General features: G+C 30.3%; 2 protein-coding genes across 4 annotated transcripts; one reads left to right on the plus strand and one right to left on the minus strand.

The window, feature by feature from the left end:
- The first annotated feature begins 274 nt into the window (after positions 1-274).
- LOC125073012 (nicotinamide/nicotinic acid mononucleotide adenylyltransferase 3) lies at positions 275-13,864 on the plus strand. Of its 3 annotated transcripts, XM_047683669.1 has the most exons (8): positions 275-481; positions 1,045-1,156; positions 1,479-1,590; positions 4,070-4,285; positions 4,527-4,628; positions 5,308-5,468; positions 5,710-6,031; positions 11,313-13,864. In XM_047683669.1, exons 1-8 carry the CDS (start codon positions 406-408, stop codon positions 11,331-11,333), a joined length of 1,122 nt encoding a protein of 373 aa, XP_047539625.1. In that variant the 5' UTR covers positions 275-405; the 3' UTR covers positions 11,334-13,864. The 3 variants fall into 3 exon arrangements, with proteins under 3 accessions (XP_047539625.1, XP_047539624.1, XP_047539626.1); XM_047683668.1 differs by lacking the exon at positions 11,313-13,864 and having other exon boundaries at positions 5,710-8,900; XM_047683670.1 differs by lacking the exon at positions 11,313-13,864 and having other exon boundaries at positions 5,739-6,061.
- A 2,729-nt stretch (positions 13,865-16,593) lies between these two features.
- LOC125073027 (beta-1,4-galactosyltransferase 7) lies at positions 16,594-19,122 on the minus strand. The gene is made up of 3 exons (XM_047683704.1): positions 18,882-19,122; positions 18,123-18,654; positions 16,594-17,907 (listed from the first exon to the last, which is right to left on the minus strand). Exons 1-3 carry the CDS (start codon positions 19,000-19,002, stop codon positions 17,664-17,666), a joined length of 897 nt encoding a protein of 298 aa, XP_047539660.1. The 5' UTR covers positions 19,003-19,122; the 3' UTR covers positions 16,594-17,663.
- Between the last annotated feature and the right edge of the window lie 735 nt (positions 19,123-19,857).

A 19,857-nucleotide genomic window follows, 5' to 3' on the forward strand; every position in this document is an offset into this window, starting at 1 on the left:
TATGAAAATAATATCCAACACAATGATTTAAAAAAATATATACTTTTTTAATAAATATTTTGAATAAGAAAATTGGATGGTTCTTATTATATATTTGGAGCAATCATTAAATATATAATCAAAACAAATAAATAATTTTACAAAACAGTAATATAATTTTGTTTAGGGGTAACATTAATACATTATTTGGCAAGAATTTCTACTAGAATTTTGGTTTTATTCAGCAAGTCAACTCACGCTCAGTAATCAGTTTTTCTTATGTCAGTTATACAGTTTGAGCTATGAGTAATGTATAGATTTGATGTACACAACAGTCAATAAGCATTGATTTCATTCATATAAGACAGGATACGAATTTCAGATACTGTAATTTTGTGAACAATATTAATTATAAGATTGTGGAAAATGTCTCAAGGCAAAATTGTGTTAATGGCTTGTGGTAGTTTTAGTCCTCCGACGTATATGCATTTACGAATGTTCGGTAAGTTATTGATATATCAATTTACGTATTTATTTATATTAATTATAGAGTTATATTAATAATAGTTTGGCCGTTTATATAATTATTAAAATAATAACATTTTCCGATGTTTATTTACATAGTGTTTCTACATTTATATTTTTTACATTCAGATTTCGTTCAAATATATTTCAAACATTTTCTGTATTAGATCTATTTCATTATCTAAAAAAAATATTGAATAAACGTTTAATATATATTTTTTAATTTAATAAATATTATATATTGTGTAATTTTATACATAATAATAGTGCTTATCTGCATGGAACTCACGTAAATAATACATTATGTATTATTTACGTGAGTTACGATTTTATTATACCATTTTAACAAAACATAACATAGAATATATAAAATAAATAATTTGGATATTTATGTTTTATAACTGGTGCTTGTTATTCATTCAAAATAAAAAAAATAAAAAATATGCTTTTTTCTTTTACATTACACTTAAGTCAAGTGTTGTGTAATAATTCAATGAATTTAATCAAATCAATAAAGTATATAGTTTTTTTTTTTTACAGAAATAGCAAGAGATTATATGCAATCTTTGGGTATGGGGACTGTTGTAGGTGGTATTGTGTCTCCAGTTCATGATGCTTATGGAAAGAAAGATCTTGTTGCTTCACATCATAGGTGAGACTTAAATAGATTTTTTGTTCTTCTTTCATAATAAAATTAATAGAGTATCTCTTATTTTGCAAAGGCCTAAAAAATGATGTAGAGAAATTACGAGAAGCCCGATATATGAAAATTGTGAAAGTCCATCTCTATGAAAGTACATCAATCCATTAATCCTGCATTTGATTTTTCTGTTATTTTTGATCTATGAGAGATAGAGATTAGAGGGTGAACCTACAAGTTAACAACATAATATCTCCTAAACAGATTTTTAAAAGTTTTCAATAAATTTATATTCATACACATGTTTTACTAAGATTATTTTTCTCATTAATAGGATATCAATGCTCAAGTTAGCTTTGAGATCGTCGGGTTGGATCAAGATCTCTGAATGGGAGACACAGCAGTCTGGGTGGACGAGAACGAAATTGTCATTACAATACCATCAGGTAGAAATTTTAATTATATAATAATTTTTCTATTAAATTATTTCATAAGGTCTGTTTGCTAATGATGGGACCCTTTTTTTAACCGACCCTGGCTCTTCTGAATATTTTTAAGTAGAGATCTATTTACTAACAAGGCATCCGTTAATGTTAAATTAAACAAATAGTTAAAAAAATAAACTTAACAAATTTAATCTAATTTGTATTTTTTTGCTGTCTTTACTCGTTGTAGTACCACACAAACACTACGACATCTACTAAGCTAAGGCATCATTCACTTATAATAATGTACGCTAATAGTGATACGCTAATAGTGATGTATAATATGTTCAAGCTTAATGTGAGACAGATAAGCATATTTTTTAAATCAAATATCGTGAAATAACTATATATGAAAAGTATTTATGTTTTGCAGTCGAGTAACTAAATAATAAGTTGGTTCTCAACCTGAGACACAAACTAGTCCACAATAAATCATACCGATTGCTACCCTACTGCCAGTATAGGCAATTGAATAAAACAATAAGTTATTATTATTAAGTCTTCCCTCTCATTTATTTATATAAATTTTATTATATACGTTGAGAGAAATTGGTATTGATTAGCGTGCATTAGTATGAGTGAGTGATGTTTGTGCTTACAAGATGTCTTAGTGTGCGTGAGATGACTAATGTAAGAATAGAGATATCAAAAAACAATTAAAAATGAGTTTAGATATATAGGTGCGCCTATAATTTAGCTTGGAGACAATCAGTTTATGTATAACCGTGTTAAAGTGTGAGTAAGCATCCATGTGTTTGTTTATTTTCATTTATTCTCGGCTATCTTGAGATAAATTAATCATTTACATTGTTTATTTTAATTTAACATTGAATTTCTATCAGCGTTTCGTAAAGTAATTCATGTAATTACATAAGATCAAGGTCATTTATCGATAAGATATGCAATTATGTGTAGGTATTTAATGTTTCATTCATACCTTAGCACAAAACAACCACACTAACTAATAGGGCATATGAATGGTAACTAAAGATTGTAAAGGTTCCAATCCAGGCAAACACCAATCCGTTATCATTTGTTGTACTTGTGTTTATAATTCATTCGGGCTCGGTGGTGCAGGAAAACATGCAAGGTGTGTTTGATCAAAATCTGCAGCACGTGTTTCCAATTCTAATCACACTGGAGCAACGTTGTGTTGTAAGCTCCAAACCATAAAAATAGTGAAGGCTTAGCCCGGCTGTAACTATTAAAAATTCGGTTGAAAGAACTTTATTCTCACTGTGACAGAGTTATTTACATGAAATGTTCAGCCAAACATTTGGCATTTTCAAGGAGATCAGGGTACAGAGAAGTTATTTAATAATGATCAGTCATGAAGAATATATAAAGATTTGTTCCCACAAAAGATTACTTTACATAAAAACAGCCTGTGTAAACGCAGGCATTTTAGATTCCATGGTTCGCGGTGTATTAACGGCTAGAGAAGTTTTACCATATCTTTAGATAAATATAGATATATCACTGTAACTAGAATAAAGGTTGCAACATAATATAGCGTTGCATTTATGAGTCTTGTAATCGATAAACATCGCCAAGGACAGGCTCGAAGGCCAATGGTAAATATAGCCAAGCCAATCGATCTGTTCTGTTATTTTACACTTGTAGTGTTGTTTGTGTGAGTTTAATTTCTGTCTGTAATTCATGTCGTGTTGAGCGATGAAACATCTAGAAGTAACGTTGGCAATTTTCTCCAATGTTCTCCAAAACCGTATTGATACCTTATGGAGTAAACTATATTTATGTCCGTAATTAATGATGTGTTCTTCTATGTAGGGAGCAGAATTGTTGTCAACAGTGCGACTTTCTAATGTTTTAAGTGTTTCCTGTAGCCGATAAGTTTTCTAAAATTTATAAATTCCTATTTGCGACTTAAAATAAGTATTATAGTTCACATTATATTTTGTTTTAATAACAACGTTAAAATACATTATTTACAAATGTCGATAATGGGTTATAGTCCATAAATAATCTGTGTGATAACATGTTTTTCTTTTCTGTTGGACTTTTGACAGTTTTTAGCGTAAAATGCCCCACTTAAATGGAAAATTTAGCTTATTTTTTGTTTTGAAATATTAAATGATAACTTTGCAGAAAAGCTTTATTCTTATTCTTGCCGCACTTGTTCTTGTATCTAAGATAAGAAAAAGTTTATATAGGATACGGCTTAATAAAAGAAAAAATATAATTTACGATTAGAAAACGTACGACTACTATCTACCGTAGTCATCGTGTCAATTTTAAAGACGTTAGGTTAAGTTTATAGACTGCTGATGTCGTTGGATTTAAGATTTTTATTGATATTTTGTGCCAAGCGGGCACAGATTATATTGCAAATGTCACGGGCGATGGAGAAGGCACGATGTAGATTGAACAGTACGATCGATATTTGAGACATATTTTTAGTCAATATTATTAATTTCAGGACACAATCAACTGTCACATGTCACCCTTAAATATTAACACGGAGTCGCCATCTTGGCTTCCGGACGATGTTTTAAACGTGAACAGTATCGACGAGCAGAATAATTTGAACGAGAAACTTAATGGTAATGTAGGCGAGGGGGTCACCGTTAAATTGCTCTGTGGTGCTGACCTGCTGGAGTCGTTCGCTAAACCTGGCCTGTGGTCGGATGAAGATGTAAGTGAAATAAATACTAATATATATATAATATTATATAATAAATATTATATATATATGTATATATAATATTTATCTATACTAATATTATAAATGCGAAAGTAACTAAAGACCCTCGTTTTTTGAAAATCGAACATTATTAAAATAACTGGTATGTTATTGGTTAATTAGGAAGATTTCATCTGGTTTTGTAAAAAATTTTTTTAGATTTTTCGCTGAATGTAAGTGTCCACTATTTCAGTTGGAGACGATAGTCGGTCGTCACGGATTGGTCGTCGTGACGAGGGCCGGAAGTGATCCTGGACGATTTATATATGAATCGGATATGCTTTACAAATATAGAGTAAGTTTATTTTATTTTTAACATAAGTTTCTGAAATATATGTCTTTAGTTTCGTACCCAAATGCTAAAACGGGACCCTATTACAAAGACTCCGTCCGCCACCAGGTTGTATCTCATGAACCATGATAGTCAGATACTCGAAATTTTCACAGATGAAGTATTTCTGTTACCGCTGTAACAACTCTAAACCTAAATAACAGAATAAACTACTATTTAATTTTTAAATTAAAATAATAGCCCCTATACTTTCCGGCTCATAAATTGTTCCTAAATTAATTTCGTCGATACGTTGCGGCGTCAAAGAAGGGCAAAGTAATGAACAAACTCAGCAAGAAAGGTAAGAGAAGCAAATACCAGCTTAACTATTCCAAACATCACCAATGCCCCACCAACATTGAGAACGAAGATGTTATGTCCTTTGTGACTGTAGTTACATTGACTTGTAGAATGTTTGATGAATGGCTGGTATCTACCCGGACGGGTTTGCACAGAGCCCTAAGAAAAGCAAACTGACTGTCCTGAACGTATGATTTAAGGATTCTAACGATGAATTTAATAATTTAATTCTACGAAAACCATTACACACCTTTATTGCCCACTCGTGTAAAAAAGACTAGTAACTAATACAGTACATTGACATATATATAAATATACATATACATACATATATACATTACAGAAGAACGTGACACTTGTAACTAACTACATAGCGAATGAAGTGAGCTCGACTGTCATCCGTCGCTTGCTGCAGCGCGGCGAAAGCGCCAAGTACTTGACCGACGACGCAGTACTGGCCTACATAAGGCAGAATAGGCTCTATGGATCTATACCTTGCGTCACGTGAGTAATGTTTTTTTTTAAAGAATTATGATAAATGTTTGAAAATTGAAAATTAGGTATTGTGTTTGAGAATAGGCTTGTACTTATGAAAGTCATGTTCATGTTATTATAGGATTTATTTAATTATATATATATATATATATATATATATATATACTTACAGACTTATATATTTAAGTAAATTTATCACTTTAACAGCAATAATTAATCATGACCTTATCTACACGCTGCACGGAAACAGTGAGTATAACCTCCTCAATGATATCCTAGCCAACTACGAAAAGTCACCGCAAGACGTCATTATGACGTCACCAGAGGAGACGAGCTTCAAGAACATACTGATATCGATCCGAGACAAACCGTCAATCGTAGACGAGACGATAACCGTGAAGCGAGCGAAGAAATCAAACTTCCTAATGCCCAATCATACGGACACGATAAGTCCAACGTTGGATCCTAAACCGAAGATGGCGTACATCGATAAGGTACCGTCGACGTATGTCCCAGGAAAAGCGGTTAAAATCGTAAGCGATGTAAAACAACACGCCATCAAAGACGAGAAGGTAAGTGCTTACAGTTCACTCGATAGTTACCTTTCGAAGGACGACTACGATTTGTACAGGCGGAGGGTGAGCGAGGGTAACACGGAAACGAAACAACCGACCGTCAAGAAACGGTGTTCTGCGTCCACGATAAGGAAACTGAAACCGGACGAGATTAAGAAGAGCAAGTCAGAGGTAAGTAAGCTATGTGATAAGGTAAAGAGTATCAAGTTGAAGGATCGTGACAGTAGGAACTACAAGACGCGTAGCTGTAACGATATTGTCAAACTTATCTTGACTAAACACGGGATTCATGTCATTAGTGATACGGAAGCGATTGTTTAGTTTTGTTTTCGGTCGTTGTTGTATTCGAGGAAACTTATTGGACCCAGTTATGTGCCCGAGTGTACTCCCCAGATGATCTTCCCTAAGAATACCCAATAAAATAGATTTTAACTATAATTTACTGGGTACCCATTCAACATATATTCTACCGCCAAACAGAGATACTTGTATTGTTGTGTTCGGGCTTAAAGGGTAAGTAAGCTAGTATAACTTCAGGCATCAGGGATAATAACTTAGTTCCCAATTTTGGTGAGGCATTGGAGATGTAAGAAATAATTACAATTTTTTAATACCAGGTCGCCCATCCGCCTATTTCATAAAAAAAAAACTATTCATTGAGACCAATGAGCTCAAACATCAGCTGAAATGCTGTTCCAGATTATGCTGAACCATCAAGCTAGGTCATATTATTGTAATATTGAAGTTAAATGGTGTTTCCATAAGACCATTACAAGTTGCTCATTCATTTAATAACTAGAAAAGAGCTGATGATCTTTGTACTGCGGTTTGATCATGACTAAGAACACTCGTTCAAGTTGCCTTTCAAACAAAGATCTACGATGTCACAGACAGACAGATTCACACGATAAAGTTTTAACTTTTGCATCGAGTTAAAAAAGTTGACGATTTTAGTGTCATTCGTCGGATTGCATTGTCATTCCTATGCAAACGGGGTCTCTACACTCACTTGCATAGGAATGAGAATTGCCCTTGTGTTTGCGTGCTCATTCGTGCATTGTCTTCTGATTGGTCGCCGAGATTTACTAAGTTTGGGAGAATATTATCGTATATTCAAAAATGTGCGAGTATGTTATGCTTGGCTAATCCTCTTCTCTAGTTAAAATGTTTTGGTTTATTCCACCACGCAGTTCCAAAATAGGTAGACGATATATGCAAGTTGTGTCTCATTTTTCTTAAATTATGGTGATTGCATTTGGATATAGCTGGGTTCATCGTTTCGTTCATTGTATCGTGTCAAATGTCTGCCAAAATTTTACTCCAACTTCGTATTATTATATTGTTCAAGAAAGAGTTTATTTAGAAATGTTTTAATCTCAACTGTAATTATAATTGTGGTAATGTATGCAAGTCCGGATTAACCATTTCGGGGACCCTTTACCCCTTTCTAACTTCCTAATAAGGTTTATTTTCTACCACAATGCTTCATAATTATGATTTTTTTTTTACTGTATTACGAAAGTATGACAACGCTTTTCATATAAGAGAAATATATATCGCCAGAATTTTTATGAACATATATTTAAATACCTTATTTTCTTATTATTCGCAACGCATCGACTAGGGTCCCCAAGGCAGTTGACTGCCTAACGTATAATCCGGCCTTGCGTGTCCGTGCTTATGATTTTATGATGACTTACTCAGTAGCAGATTCACATCGGTTCTTATTTTTTTAACCGGTGATAGCTTCTTATAATACTAAAGAGACTTTTAAATAAATTAATGTTCTTGTAAGACTTTAAATGATATTTTGAATTTGAATTTTGATAGTTGTAGAATTAATATATAAACTAAATTTATATAAATTATTCTCCCCGCTCTTAAGTAAATATTTTTCTACAATTATTGTCTTCCATTTCTCACTCGAAACGTTTATTAAACATTAAAATGTTACTTAATACACTTCAATTATAATTAAATTATAAAACTCAATTAATGTTAACTTTTCGATGAATTGAGAAAATAGTCTATGGTTGTTTTTTGTTTATGGTATAAAGACATACGGGATGATATGGATCAATACAGTGTAATTTTTCAAATTATAGGGTTACTCTATTTATCAAAATTTTATTTATTTTAATAACATATTAAATATGTCTATGATTCCTATTCTAATAAAATATCTATGTAATGTTTAAATACAAAACGATTTATCACAATTAATACCTAACAGCTTTACATACATTTGGTTAAGGGTGTTTAGTTACATAATGCTCTCGTTTTCTTTCGAATGTTAAATCATTAATGTAAGAAAGAGATAAATCTATGTTTAACTGAACATCCGCTGAATAACGTAAGGGCGTAAGTCTTTTATAGCTAATATAATATCATTGACATTTTATCTATAGACTCATTATGCAACGTCGCCTTCGGGTAACCACCAACATCCCTGTATTACTCTTATAAATATTTTAAAGATTCTAAAAGACAATGTGAATACCTAGAGCATATTATTATTACAATATGGTTAGTGACGCCTTAAGGGATCTATGAGACGAGATTTTTATCCTTATGCCATTCTGCCTTAAATTAACAAAAACATAATTAATTTAAAAGCAAACACAATGAATAATTCGTGTGTATAATCTGTATTAAAAATATGAGAGGGATAGAGTATTTCTTAATGTTAGAAAACATTGCTGTTAAAACGGGATGACTATACATCTTTTAATGCACCTAAGTTAACGAATAAGAACCCTTTTGTTAATGGCATAAAGTTGTTTTTCCTTTAAATAACAAATACCTAGGAAACATAAGCTCTTTCATATATAATGTATAACATTTTACTCATAATGTCTTGAGATAAAACGTCACTGTTTTATTATACATTTAGTTGTTTAGTATATAATAAAATGTTTTTATAATTATATATGTATGTATTTCTGTCATTATTTAATATTTAATTATTTCTAAAAGATAGTATGTCGTTTTTTTAGTGATATAAGAAATACATTTTATCTTAGATATTTTAAGCTGTTCTCTAAACGATATATATTTCATAAATATAGTATATATGTATTTTAATTAATATTTTATATATAATAGTAATACATATATATATATATATGAAACTTGAATTAAATTTTACAACTGTAATGTAGCCAGTTTTAATATTAATTTGTATAATTTTTCAATGGAATTACATTACTCTTTTTGATTATAACACTTCTTATTATAATTAGGAGTAGAAAAATAATCGTTTCTATTTTTAAATCGAATAAATTTTCAATCGATCTATCGATGTTCGTTGGGTATGATCTGAGAAATTTGTAGATAAAAGTCGATAAATAAAATGTTCGAAATTTAAAATTTGAATTCATATTAATCCTAATAATTTATCTTACTCTGATAAATTAGAATTCAATATTGTATTTTATTTCAAGTATACGATATATTAGTAGTAAATTAAATATAAAATCGTATTTGTCAATTCAAAATTTTATTACAATTTTTAAAACTGGCTGTACACATTCGTATATTTTATCAACTATGTTGTAAGTATAATAAATGTATACCTATCTATCTATACATATTATAACGGTTATTTAATCTAAAATATTAGAAAATTCCAAAAAGAATTTATATCTTTAGACAAGTTGAATAGATGTGATTTTATATTCTGTGATATTTTTCTTTGTAATATCCCAATGTGTCAAATTGTAAACAGCACAAAATCTTGTCGACAAAAAAAGAAAAAACACAAAAAGACAAAAGTCGCACAAAATTATGCCAAAAAAAGTCTTCGTATTAAAATTAAGATTATTAATGTTGTAAAATTTTTTTTCGTTGTTGTGTCATAGATTTTTTATAAGTAGAATTAATTGTTGTATCAGTATTTTAAATTTAAAATCAAATGTTGTCAGTGTCTAGATATTGTATTGTTAGTTTATTATTTGTTATCTCGACGTAGTAAAGCTTCTATGGAAATAAAAGAAAATGAACTTGCAGCAAGGTATTTTTATTCTGTCCCCCGTTTTTTTTTTTTTCTATCGAGGCTTTACTTCTGCGACGTTGCCAATATTTTTTATATCAATATTCGAAACCATACTTAAAATTATATTTGCAACGTTGATTTTCACCGTATTATATGATTTTATATATTAAAGAGTATATTGCAGATTTAGTGACGTGATTTAAATCATATCATATTTACTGGAATTACAATGTTGCCAGTAAATATTGATGATTATTTTAAAATAAAAATGAATTTGACATAATAAATTCTCTTCCATCCCTGAAAACTGTATAGTTTATAACTGTCGGGAAATATTGAGTCTGCAATATACGTAGATGTAAAGCATTAGTTAATACCCCATTTGATTGTTGTCCTTGCATCCATTAATTGTCATTTTTATTTATCTGTATTTCGTAAATTTTAAATTAATAACAAATATATCTTTCATTGACGTTGTTAACTATTTCGATAAGGTACATAATATGTAAAATAATTAAAATTCATTACTCAACGTGATTACGATAATTAATTATATTTCATAATCTAAATTCGAAATTGATGAGATCAGTTATTTTAATTGTCGAACTCATTAATTCTCTCCACCTTCACTTTCCTTCGGTCTAGTTAGATTCACCAAATAGATCTCGAAAATATAGATAAAATATAGATCTCGAAAACAAAACAAAATAATTCTATTATTTATAATATGAAGTCGAATGTGATAATTTCTCTGGCGTTTTGGTTTTTCCCGCCAAATTAATTTCAACGGCTTAAAATTTAAAAAATCTACACGTGACTTTGGTATATTTCAAAATTACGTTTGATTGATTTATTCAATGATATAAAAAAATCAAGTTGCAATTATTACTATAGCTGGTTCGACTGGTAGGAGTGAAAATAATTAAACAAATTTGACCTGAAATTGTAAGTTCAAGATCTAATGTAATCTCTTGTTATTCGTTATGGACTTGTGAAATAGTATTTTATCATTAATAAAGCTTTATTAAACAATAATTTCTTGCAAAATATAGCAGAGCTAATCGCATAGAATCTGTAAATCTAAGGTTTGTTTATCTTTATTCCTCTTGCCAGTAGAATATACTATAGGATATCTAAACTGTATTGATTTTGAGTGTCGAATTGTAATTATTTTACGTAGAGTACCGTTATATACAAGTAAAAACACAAATTATCACATTATATACATCAATATATGTTATTGAACGTCGTGGGGATGTAATATTATCTTCTATTTCTGTGTAGGGAGGCGGTTGCGCGCTGTAGCTGACGTGTTGCGCGCCGCGCGGGAAATAAACCGCCGTCGCGCGCCATATTGAATGACAACTTATAATTTATTAAATAATTATTGAAGTGCGTTCATTTCAGGACATATAAATATTCAATAATTTATATTTAGTAGGCATATTAGGAAGATTGCTTGTCGTTTTTTTATGTATGATTTTGATGAAATTTATTACTGCCAAAGCTGATGGGTCACTTGTTATCCCTTTGTTGTTGAATGCCTTTAATTAGTCAGATGATTTTTTTATAGCAAAAATTATAATTTATTATGAGTTAAATTCTTAAACTTGTATTGTCCTGAGTGAACGAACTATTTGGCCGAATTGCTTTACTTGCGCACTCAGTGTAGAGCCTTAGTTACTTAACATTATATAAATATAGTAATATTTTCATGAAGAAAATTAATACATAATATATCAAATGTGCCTTTATTCGATTCTATATTGTAACGTAAATTGTTCTATACACTGTTGAATTTTTTTTATGAAGTTTATTATAAGGTAGTTCGGCCAATTCTGACTGTCCATGAACATAACTTTTGATTTGTTGTATAAATAATTATGTTTATTGTTTTTAAAAACCAATATGAATATCTTATAGGTTATGTGGTGTGTACGGTCAGCAACAAAATATCTTCGAAAAATGTAAATTTAAAATTGTTAAGAAGATCTTTTGTTGATAAGCATGTTTTTATAATTTTCACGTTAATTTTGTTGTCATTAAACGACGCAAAGATTTCGAAAAATGTTCCTACTCTTGGATGGCAAAAACATTTTTTTTTGAATATTCATATTATTTAAAGCGCCGTTTTTGACAACGAAACGGCTAGAGGTGGTGCGTTGTACTTTGACAAAAGCCGCCACTTTTCGTATATGTAAGCGACAATATTAATTGCGTCTAGAATCGTGACTTAATGAGGACTAACGGTCGTTTGAAATGTGATAGTGAAGTGATAATAGGATTATTAAAAATAATCTCTGTTTTAGTTAGAGATACGTTTAGTTCAAACTATGAATCTTATAAGAGAATCACACCTAAATTGACACTAAATTGGGATCTGCACGACCTTAAGCATCGGTTAAGTTAAAATATCCATAAATAACGCGACAGAACACACAGCAAGCTATTAAGCTACGTACACATTGTTAATGCACAATTCTTATTGTGATTTCCGAATTTTTCTACACCGTGTGAGTTGAGCTTTTCTGGACTGGTAATGAAAAATTGTTACCCGTCTAATATAAATTGCCAGATAATTCTATATTGACTTACAAGGTGAGGCGTTTTTTTTTTAACTGAATGGCTTAACCCTTTTTTGGGCATGTCTGAATCTTTGACGGTAACCTCAAATTACTTTATATTTAGACCAACAGATGTCATGTCTTCGTATCCATTTTATGTCGTCATGTAAGATCCCAATTAACAGCCGAGATTAATAAAGTTGTTGCTTTTATGAGCTACATTAAAAAAAAAGTTGATTAGTGAACTGTGGTTTTATAATTTGTTGCCATAACACAAAATCAAGTGTAGTCAATTGTTTTGCTGAATACAAATGTATTTTATTAAAAGTTTATTTCAAAGATATATTTATTTTATTAGTTATTTTATATAGTTGGCATGTTTTAATTTTTTTTTTTTTTGTTTATTACTATTCTGTTGTACATAATCTCGAAACGAATTGGATTCGACTAAGAGTTCTTGTCCTTTTTTAATCCCTTGAATGAGAAAGAGATGGAAGTATGTTTCTGTAATGATTTGATAACTGTTTTGAGATTTTGTACAACGGAATGGTCATGATCGGTGTTATTCTGTAAGAACTCGGAACTCGCTTCGCATCTCACTCGAGAAATCTTGAAAATCGTTAAATGGAAACGATATTTTTGTACATCAATTATTGAAACTACGAAGCATATAATTTTCTTATATTTCACGAACGTGTTCTGCGGTGATTTTCGAGAACGTTCTTAAAGAATATCTCTACGATATCGTTAATGTGCAGTCGACAAAAACTGTAGTACTTACTGTCAAAGTTGATACTATTTATCATTCTAATAATAATCGATTATGCGCACTGTAGCTGCTCTTTGTACGTACACTTGCACGTTAAAATCTCTTATTCAAGTAGTAATTTACATATTTACACAGTGTAGTCTTAGTAAGAGCTTATACAGCCACGTGTTATATGATATCTCACACAATCTAGACATGTTATATACGTAAATTAAATAATGTCTATATATTTGTTAACTCACGACATCGCGCCCTTACACATGTTTAGAATAGTCAAACATATTTGTACAACCTAAAATTTTTTTTTCTACACCTAGCTAAATTAATAATAAGGCTACATGTCAGTGCCGGATTTAAGGGAAGACAACCGGAGCAACTGCCCTGGAGCCTCCGTAAAAGAGAGGCTCCCACAATGTATATAGTCTGATTATAATATTACTGCTACAAGAAATTAAACAATTTATTTACAAACTTGGCTGACGGAAATGAAAATGTTCAAATTAACTCGTGTAATTTCAGTAGTTCGGGATGGCAAAATAAAATTATGTTGTACCATGATGTTTCAATCTCTCTCTATATTTTTACAATGCCCCCATCATCCAATTGTTTTCCTTATGACAGCTCAATCACTTTTAAAATAAGAAATAGTGTTACATGCCAATATTAAATGTTATTCCATATAAAATAATATCAACTAAAGTTGTACAAATTATTGATCAATTAATTACAATAATAATTGTAATAATATGTAATAATAATAATAATGTGACATTATTAATGATATTATTAATTATGATATCCTATGACGTAGCACCGTATTGGAGGCTAGGGCTAGTCTCGTAACACTCGCATAATAATAATTAGGGCTTCCATTCCCCTGTTGCTCCACGGCCTCTTTAAATCCGGCTCTGTATGTAAGTACGAGCGTAATTAATATAAATGCACGCCAGTAATTTCAAGCTGATCGTACTTAATGAGTGCATAGATCCATACTAATACCAAAATGAGAGTATTTGCAAGAGCGTACTCGATATTAATCTTAAACAAAAAAAAGGTTTTATATATTGATTTGTATTTTCCGCCTATCTCATACATGAGATAGGCGGAAAATACAAATCAATCTATCTCATACGTACACGTCTTTATGTCATGACGTCACACTATTTTCAATTTTACATTATATTAATCAATATAACTTTGTCGTATCGCACGTGACATTGGCGAAATAATCTGTGCCATCACGGCACAAATAAAACAAAAAAAAAAACTTTGTCGTATTTCAATACTAAAGTGCATTCAGATTTAGCAAGCAGCTCTAGTCAAGTACAGACTCTCAACACTGAATCCACATCCCTCCTTTCATTTATTACGTCACAATTTCCTTAAAGATACCCTTAAAATATTTACAGGTTAGGTTATATATAGCTATATTTTTTATAAACAATTAATCATTTGCAAACATGACGTGTCTAGTGATATAATCAGCTACGAAACATATAACGTATTTGCCTTTGTATGTATAAAAGTGTAGATGATATTTATTAACTCGAACGAATTTTTGTTCCTATTTTCGTATTCTTATGTAATTATCGTACTTAAAATAATTAAATATATACCACTGTTGGTGAAATAACTCTTAAAACATATGTATCCAGAACTTTATTTTCAAATTTAGTAGTAAGTTTATTTATTTTTTTATTCCGTGTGACGTAAACGACCCTCATGGGTAGATTAGGGTTAAGATTTTAACAAGCTTATTCCGATGTTCTTGGGAAATTTATATTTTTCCACAGATAAAAATATTTAACACTTATGAAATATTTTTATATACGTAATAATTACATGTATGGTACATATCCTAAAATGTATTTAGGACTTTTTTCTGTGAGACAAAAAAACATTTCGCTATCATGTTAAAAGTTGTTTTTTTCTAATAAATATTATAAACATAATATTATATAAAATATATACAATCGTACTTTCATTATTAGCTTTTAATATTAATTCTGTATATATATATATGAAAAGGTATTAATTCTTGTACGCAATCTTCAAATAAAACCGATAAGTATTGCTATCTCTTCTTCTCTTCTCAAATGTTGGAAAGAGATGGCAGTATATTTGAGACTTGTTAATTAATTTAGATTTTGTGTAAAAGAATTGGTGCCTATGATTATAAATGGAATACCTACATAATTAATACTGGCAACTATTTTACTATAGTACTTAAAATATGTAATAGCCGAATTAAAGCTTTGCTCAAATCCACTGTTTTTTATTTCTAGAATTGTTGATACTACTGAGTTTCTTGCCGGTTATCAGTAGAATCTACATTCCGAACCGGTGATTTTAAATTTAATACGAATGAAACGATGATTTGAAGGTGCCTGTAAATGCCTCGAATAGTGTGTACATCGTTTATATATTTTTGGTTTATACTTGTGCCAGCTTTTAGTCCATAGTAATATTATAAACGTGAAAGTAATTCTGTCTTTCTTTTACGCTTTCACGGTCAAACCACAGGACATTGCATTTTTATATAACACACGACGACCAACTACTATAACACAAGTGAAACAGCGCGCGACAACTAGTATAATATAATAATTTCATCATTATTTACTTCGAGTTATATATAGTATACAGTATTTACTTTAAAATTTCATTTCTCCTTTTTAGGACATTGAAATAAAAACTTTTTTTTCAATATTTGTTTTCTTATTAGATAAAGGAATATTCAATATTGCGTGGACGTGGTAATTAAACGTAATTTTCAAAATTACATGCAGTTTTTTGACAGAAAGAGCGACAACAGCGCCAGCGGTGATAAAAAAAGGCAAACTACTCGTGTTGCGTTCCATTACACTAACATTAGATAATATTTATTGATAAATGAAATAGGATTTGGCACATATCTTCAAATATATGTGTGGTTAAAAAATGAAAAAATGAACAATTATGGCAGTTTATCATACTTACATAATAGTGCTCTCTCTTTCATGCGTGGTGTTATAAAAAGATAACGTATTTTTATTATATCAAAAAACAAATAAAATACGGAAAATTTAATATATTTACATGCTTTATTTAAAAAAAAAAAAGTTCATATTGTAAAATAAAACGTCATCCATTGTCTCTAATTCGCAGTTAAGGACTTGGCGAACTTATTTAAACTAGTTAAGATACTGTAAATCGATATCAACAGTAGATGTTAAGAAATAAAACTATATTATAGTCTAAATTATATATATTTAAAAACATCAAATAAATTTAGGAAATATCCTTGAAAATAGGACAGACTAGGATTTCATTATTAAATTGTATACAACTATAACATAAGTTAATACATACCATAAGTAATTGACTTACAAATTCAAATACAATATTTACTTAAAGTACAACAATTTTATTGATCTAGAATCCATAGTTGTATATAGTTAAATAGTGAAACAGAACTGTATCTCTCTCTGTCATTAGTGATTGTACATTCGAGAGAGGGAGACAAACCATTGTCTAATTATACAATCGCTGTACAATGCTCTTAGGGTATATACATGTCTGGGTAAAAATTGTAAAGAAGACAAACTTAGAAAAGTAATAGTTAATGGCTGACCACAGCTTTATCTCTTTCTAGTATGGCTAATTTTCTAACTCTATAGCTCAGTTCTGTCTATGGTTACAGATAATACAAAAAACAGAGGTAAATGAATAAAAAATATTACATTCACAAATCCATAAATGCTTTAATTTTATTGTTGAATAAATTGAGTATTAGTATGTTTTAAAATATATATACATTAAAAAAATGTTTGAATATTGCTTTTAAGGTATTAGAGGATCAAGCCCTTAAAATACTCATAATAGAAAAGGGCATCACCAATTCATTTCAAAAATTCAATAATTTGACTTTTTTTTATAAGCCTTATTTAATTCTTACTAATCTTCACTTGGTTTTTAATTCTAATATATACATTTAAAGGCTCGGATATCTGGCCCTCATTCATCGAGGCAAATAGCCAACAATTTATATATGTTGACATCAGCTAAACATTTATAACGTTCGAAGTGATGGAAATATTATTTTCTAAATTGGAGTATATAATTCCTGCAAGTATTGTTGAAATTTCTGGAGATTCTGAAGATGAATTATTTTTTTATTGAAGGTTTTGGTATAATTATCAATATTGTCTCAATTTTTGACTTTCCTTAGATTGTCTATGGTCAATATTTGTCAGGCTAAGTATGGTTTTAATGTACTTTAAGTACATAGAAGCCTTATTCCATAACTATGTTTAAATTAACTCACTTCACCTTCTTGACTTTAGGTGGTTCAGGACACTGGCACCAAGGTGTTGCAGTCTTATTACAAATCAGTTCAACATTAATCACTGTGATTGGTAAAGAGTCTATAGAAACATTGTGAGTGCTGTGAATTTTATATGCAACATTGTGGACTCCGGTCACTCTGTCACGATGGCGGGTAATCTCCCTCTGGTTAAAGCACTTCCTCATATCACGTTTCCTATATGTTTTGTCATGTATATGTCTGCAAAAATATGAAAGCTAGTAAATATAATGAGCTGCGACAATTCTAATATTTAAAACAAATCAAATTTCTTAATTTAAATTTCATTTACATACTGATTGTCAAATAAAAACATTCATAGGTTTCGGAAAAGGAAATACCATGTCCTGAGAAGTATCCAGCAAAAGAAACTCAGCAGGTAAACAATAAAGGGTTAGTACTGTAAAAATAATTACCTAAAAGTGTTATCTGATCCCGTTGTGATATTTTCAGGTCTCAAAACTTTTAATTTTGCATCTTTTAACCTAACATAAAACTCATCATCTTCTAAACCCCATCCCCAGTAGTTATTCGACATACCATTAACCAAATCGAATTCCTCCCGTTTTATTAATAAAATACCACCAATAAAAGTATCATAATGATACTTGGGGTGTGTTTGCGGTGAGGATATGTGATAAGGACCATTTTTGGGATAACCATATTTTAAGTTATCATTCATTGGCAGTAAATCTACATCGTGCATAGCAATGTAGTCGTAATCCTTCTTTGTGTAAATGAAGCCGACATTTATGAGTGAGGCTCTGTTGAAGCGATTGTTGTCTTTCTGTTGGACGATGAATATGTGGAAAGGTATGTTTTGTTTGTTTAGAAATTTATACATGTGAGGTACAAACTCCAGGAGTTCTTCAAATCTGTCCCTGAATGGTACGATTATGGCTAATTTCTTTTTACTATATGTTGTTGATATCCGGTGGTTTGTGGGCTCTGGAAATATGAGAAAGGAAATCAATGTTTGTTAAATGAACTTAAATTAACTTATTTAAACGAGTTAACATTATTGTCGAATAAGAAAAGGCTAAGATTTTTATTAATAATTATTAATTTTAATCGTTTGTTAAGACTCAAGAATATATATTGTGGTTAAATGATCAACTAAGAAACTTTACTCTGCTTTTTTAAATGTAATGTTACTTTTGTTTTTTAAATCTTACCCGAAGGAACAATCGGTAGAGATGCCAAGAAGCACCCCATAATAAAAGTGAATCCAAGGCAGATTGTAAGACATTTTGATCCAGTCACACGGTACCCCATTAAATTAAAACTCCTATACATTAAAACTTGTATCAAGTATTGATTATTACGACTACATTCATTATTTATTTTGAGGAATCTTGCAATTTATTACTTACAAAAACAAAACTTACGATTTATGATATGTCTATGTCATGTCAAAATTAGGGTTGTACTTGTACAGTAGTCAGATTTTGAGTTAAAGTGTCGATTCTCGATAGTCGTTTCTATCGACAATGATCAATATCGTATAGTCTATTCCAATCGAAGAATGAATATAGATAAACAAACGTTCGATTTAACTATTTAACGGAATATAAGCCATAAGCCTAAATTAGGTTATTTAGAATCGTATCGAGTATCGACTATTGTTCTGTTTCTGATTATCGATACCATCGATTTGTGTAACTATTTAATCATATCGATATTTTATCGTGATAATCAAATATAGTTGATTGTTTTCAATTATTACAGTAGTTTCGGTTACAAAATTTATTCGATTCGTTGGTTGAGATAGTTGTTAATCATTATATTTGTCCTTCAAATAAGTATTAATGTATTAAAAGCGGCGGATAATAATGTTAATATTAAAAGTAAAGTAAGTATAAACGCAATTTGCTTTCCTTAAATCTGCTAAGTACATCTTTTTAATGAGCTTAGATGCAGTGGCGGATTTACTAGCAGGCTGAGTAGGCTGGAGCCTAGGGCGGCATATTTGGGGACCGAACTTTTTTTTGCTGCATATAATTTGCTCATATAAATCAAAAAGATTTCTGCATTACGCATCCCTCAACCAATAATCGGCGTCTGTGCCCTTAGCCCACACTTATGAGTGAAAAAACCACAAAAATTGACAGTATTTTTTAAATGAAAATACAATCTGGAAAAGATGAAACG

Source organism: Vanessa atalanta, chromosome 23, assembly GCF_905147765.1.
Source record: "Vanessa atalanta chromosome 23, ilVanAtal1.2, whole genome shotgun sequence".
Taxonomy (NCBI): Eukaryota; Metazoa; Arthropoda; class Insecta; order Lepidoptera; family Nymphalidae; genus Vanessa; species Vanessa atalanta.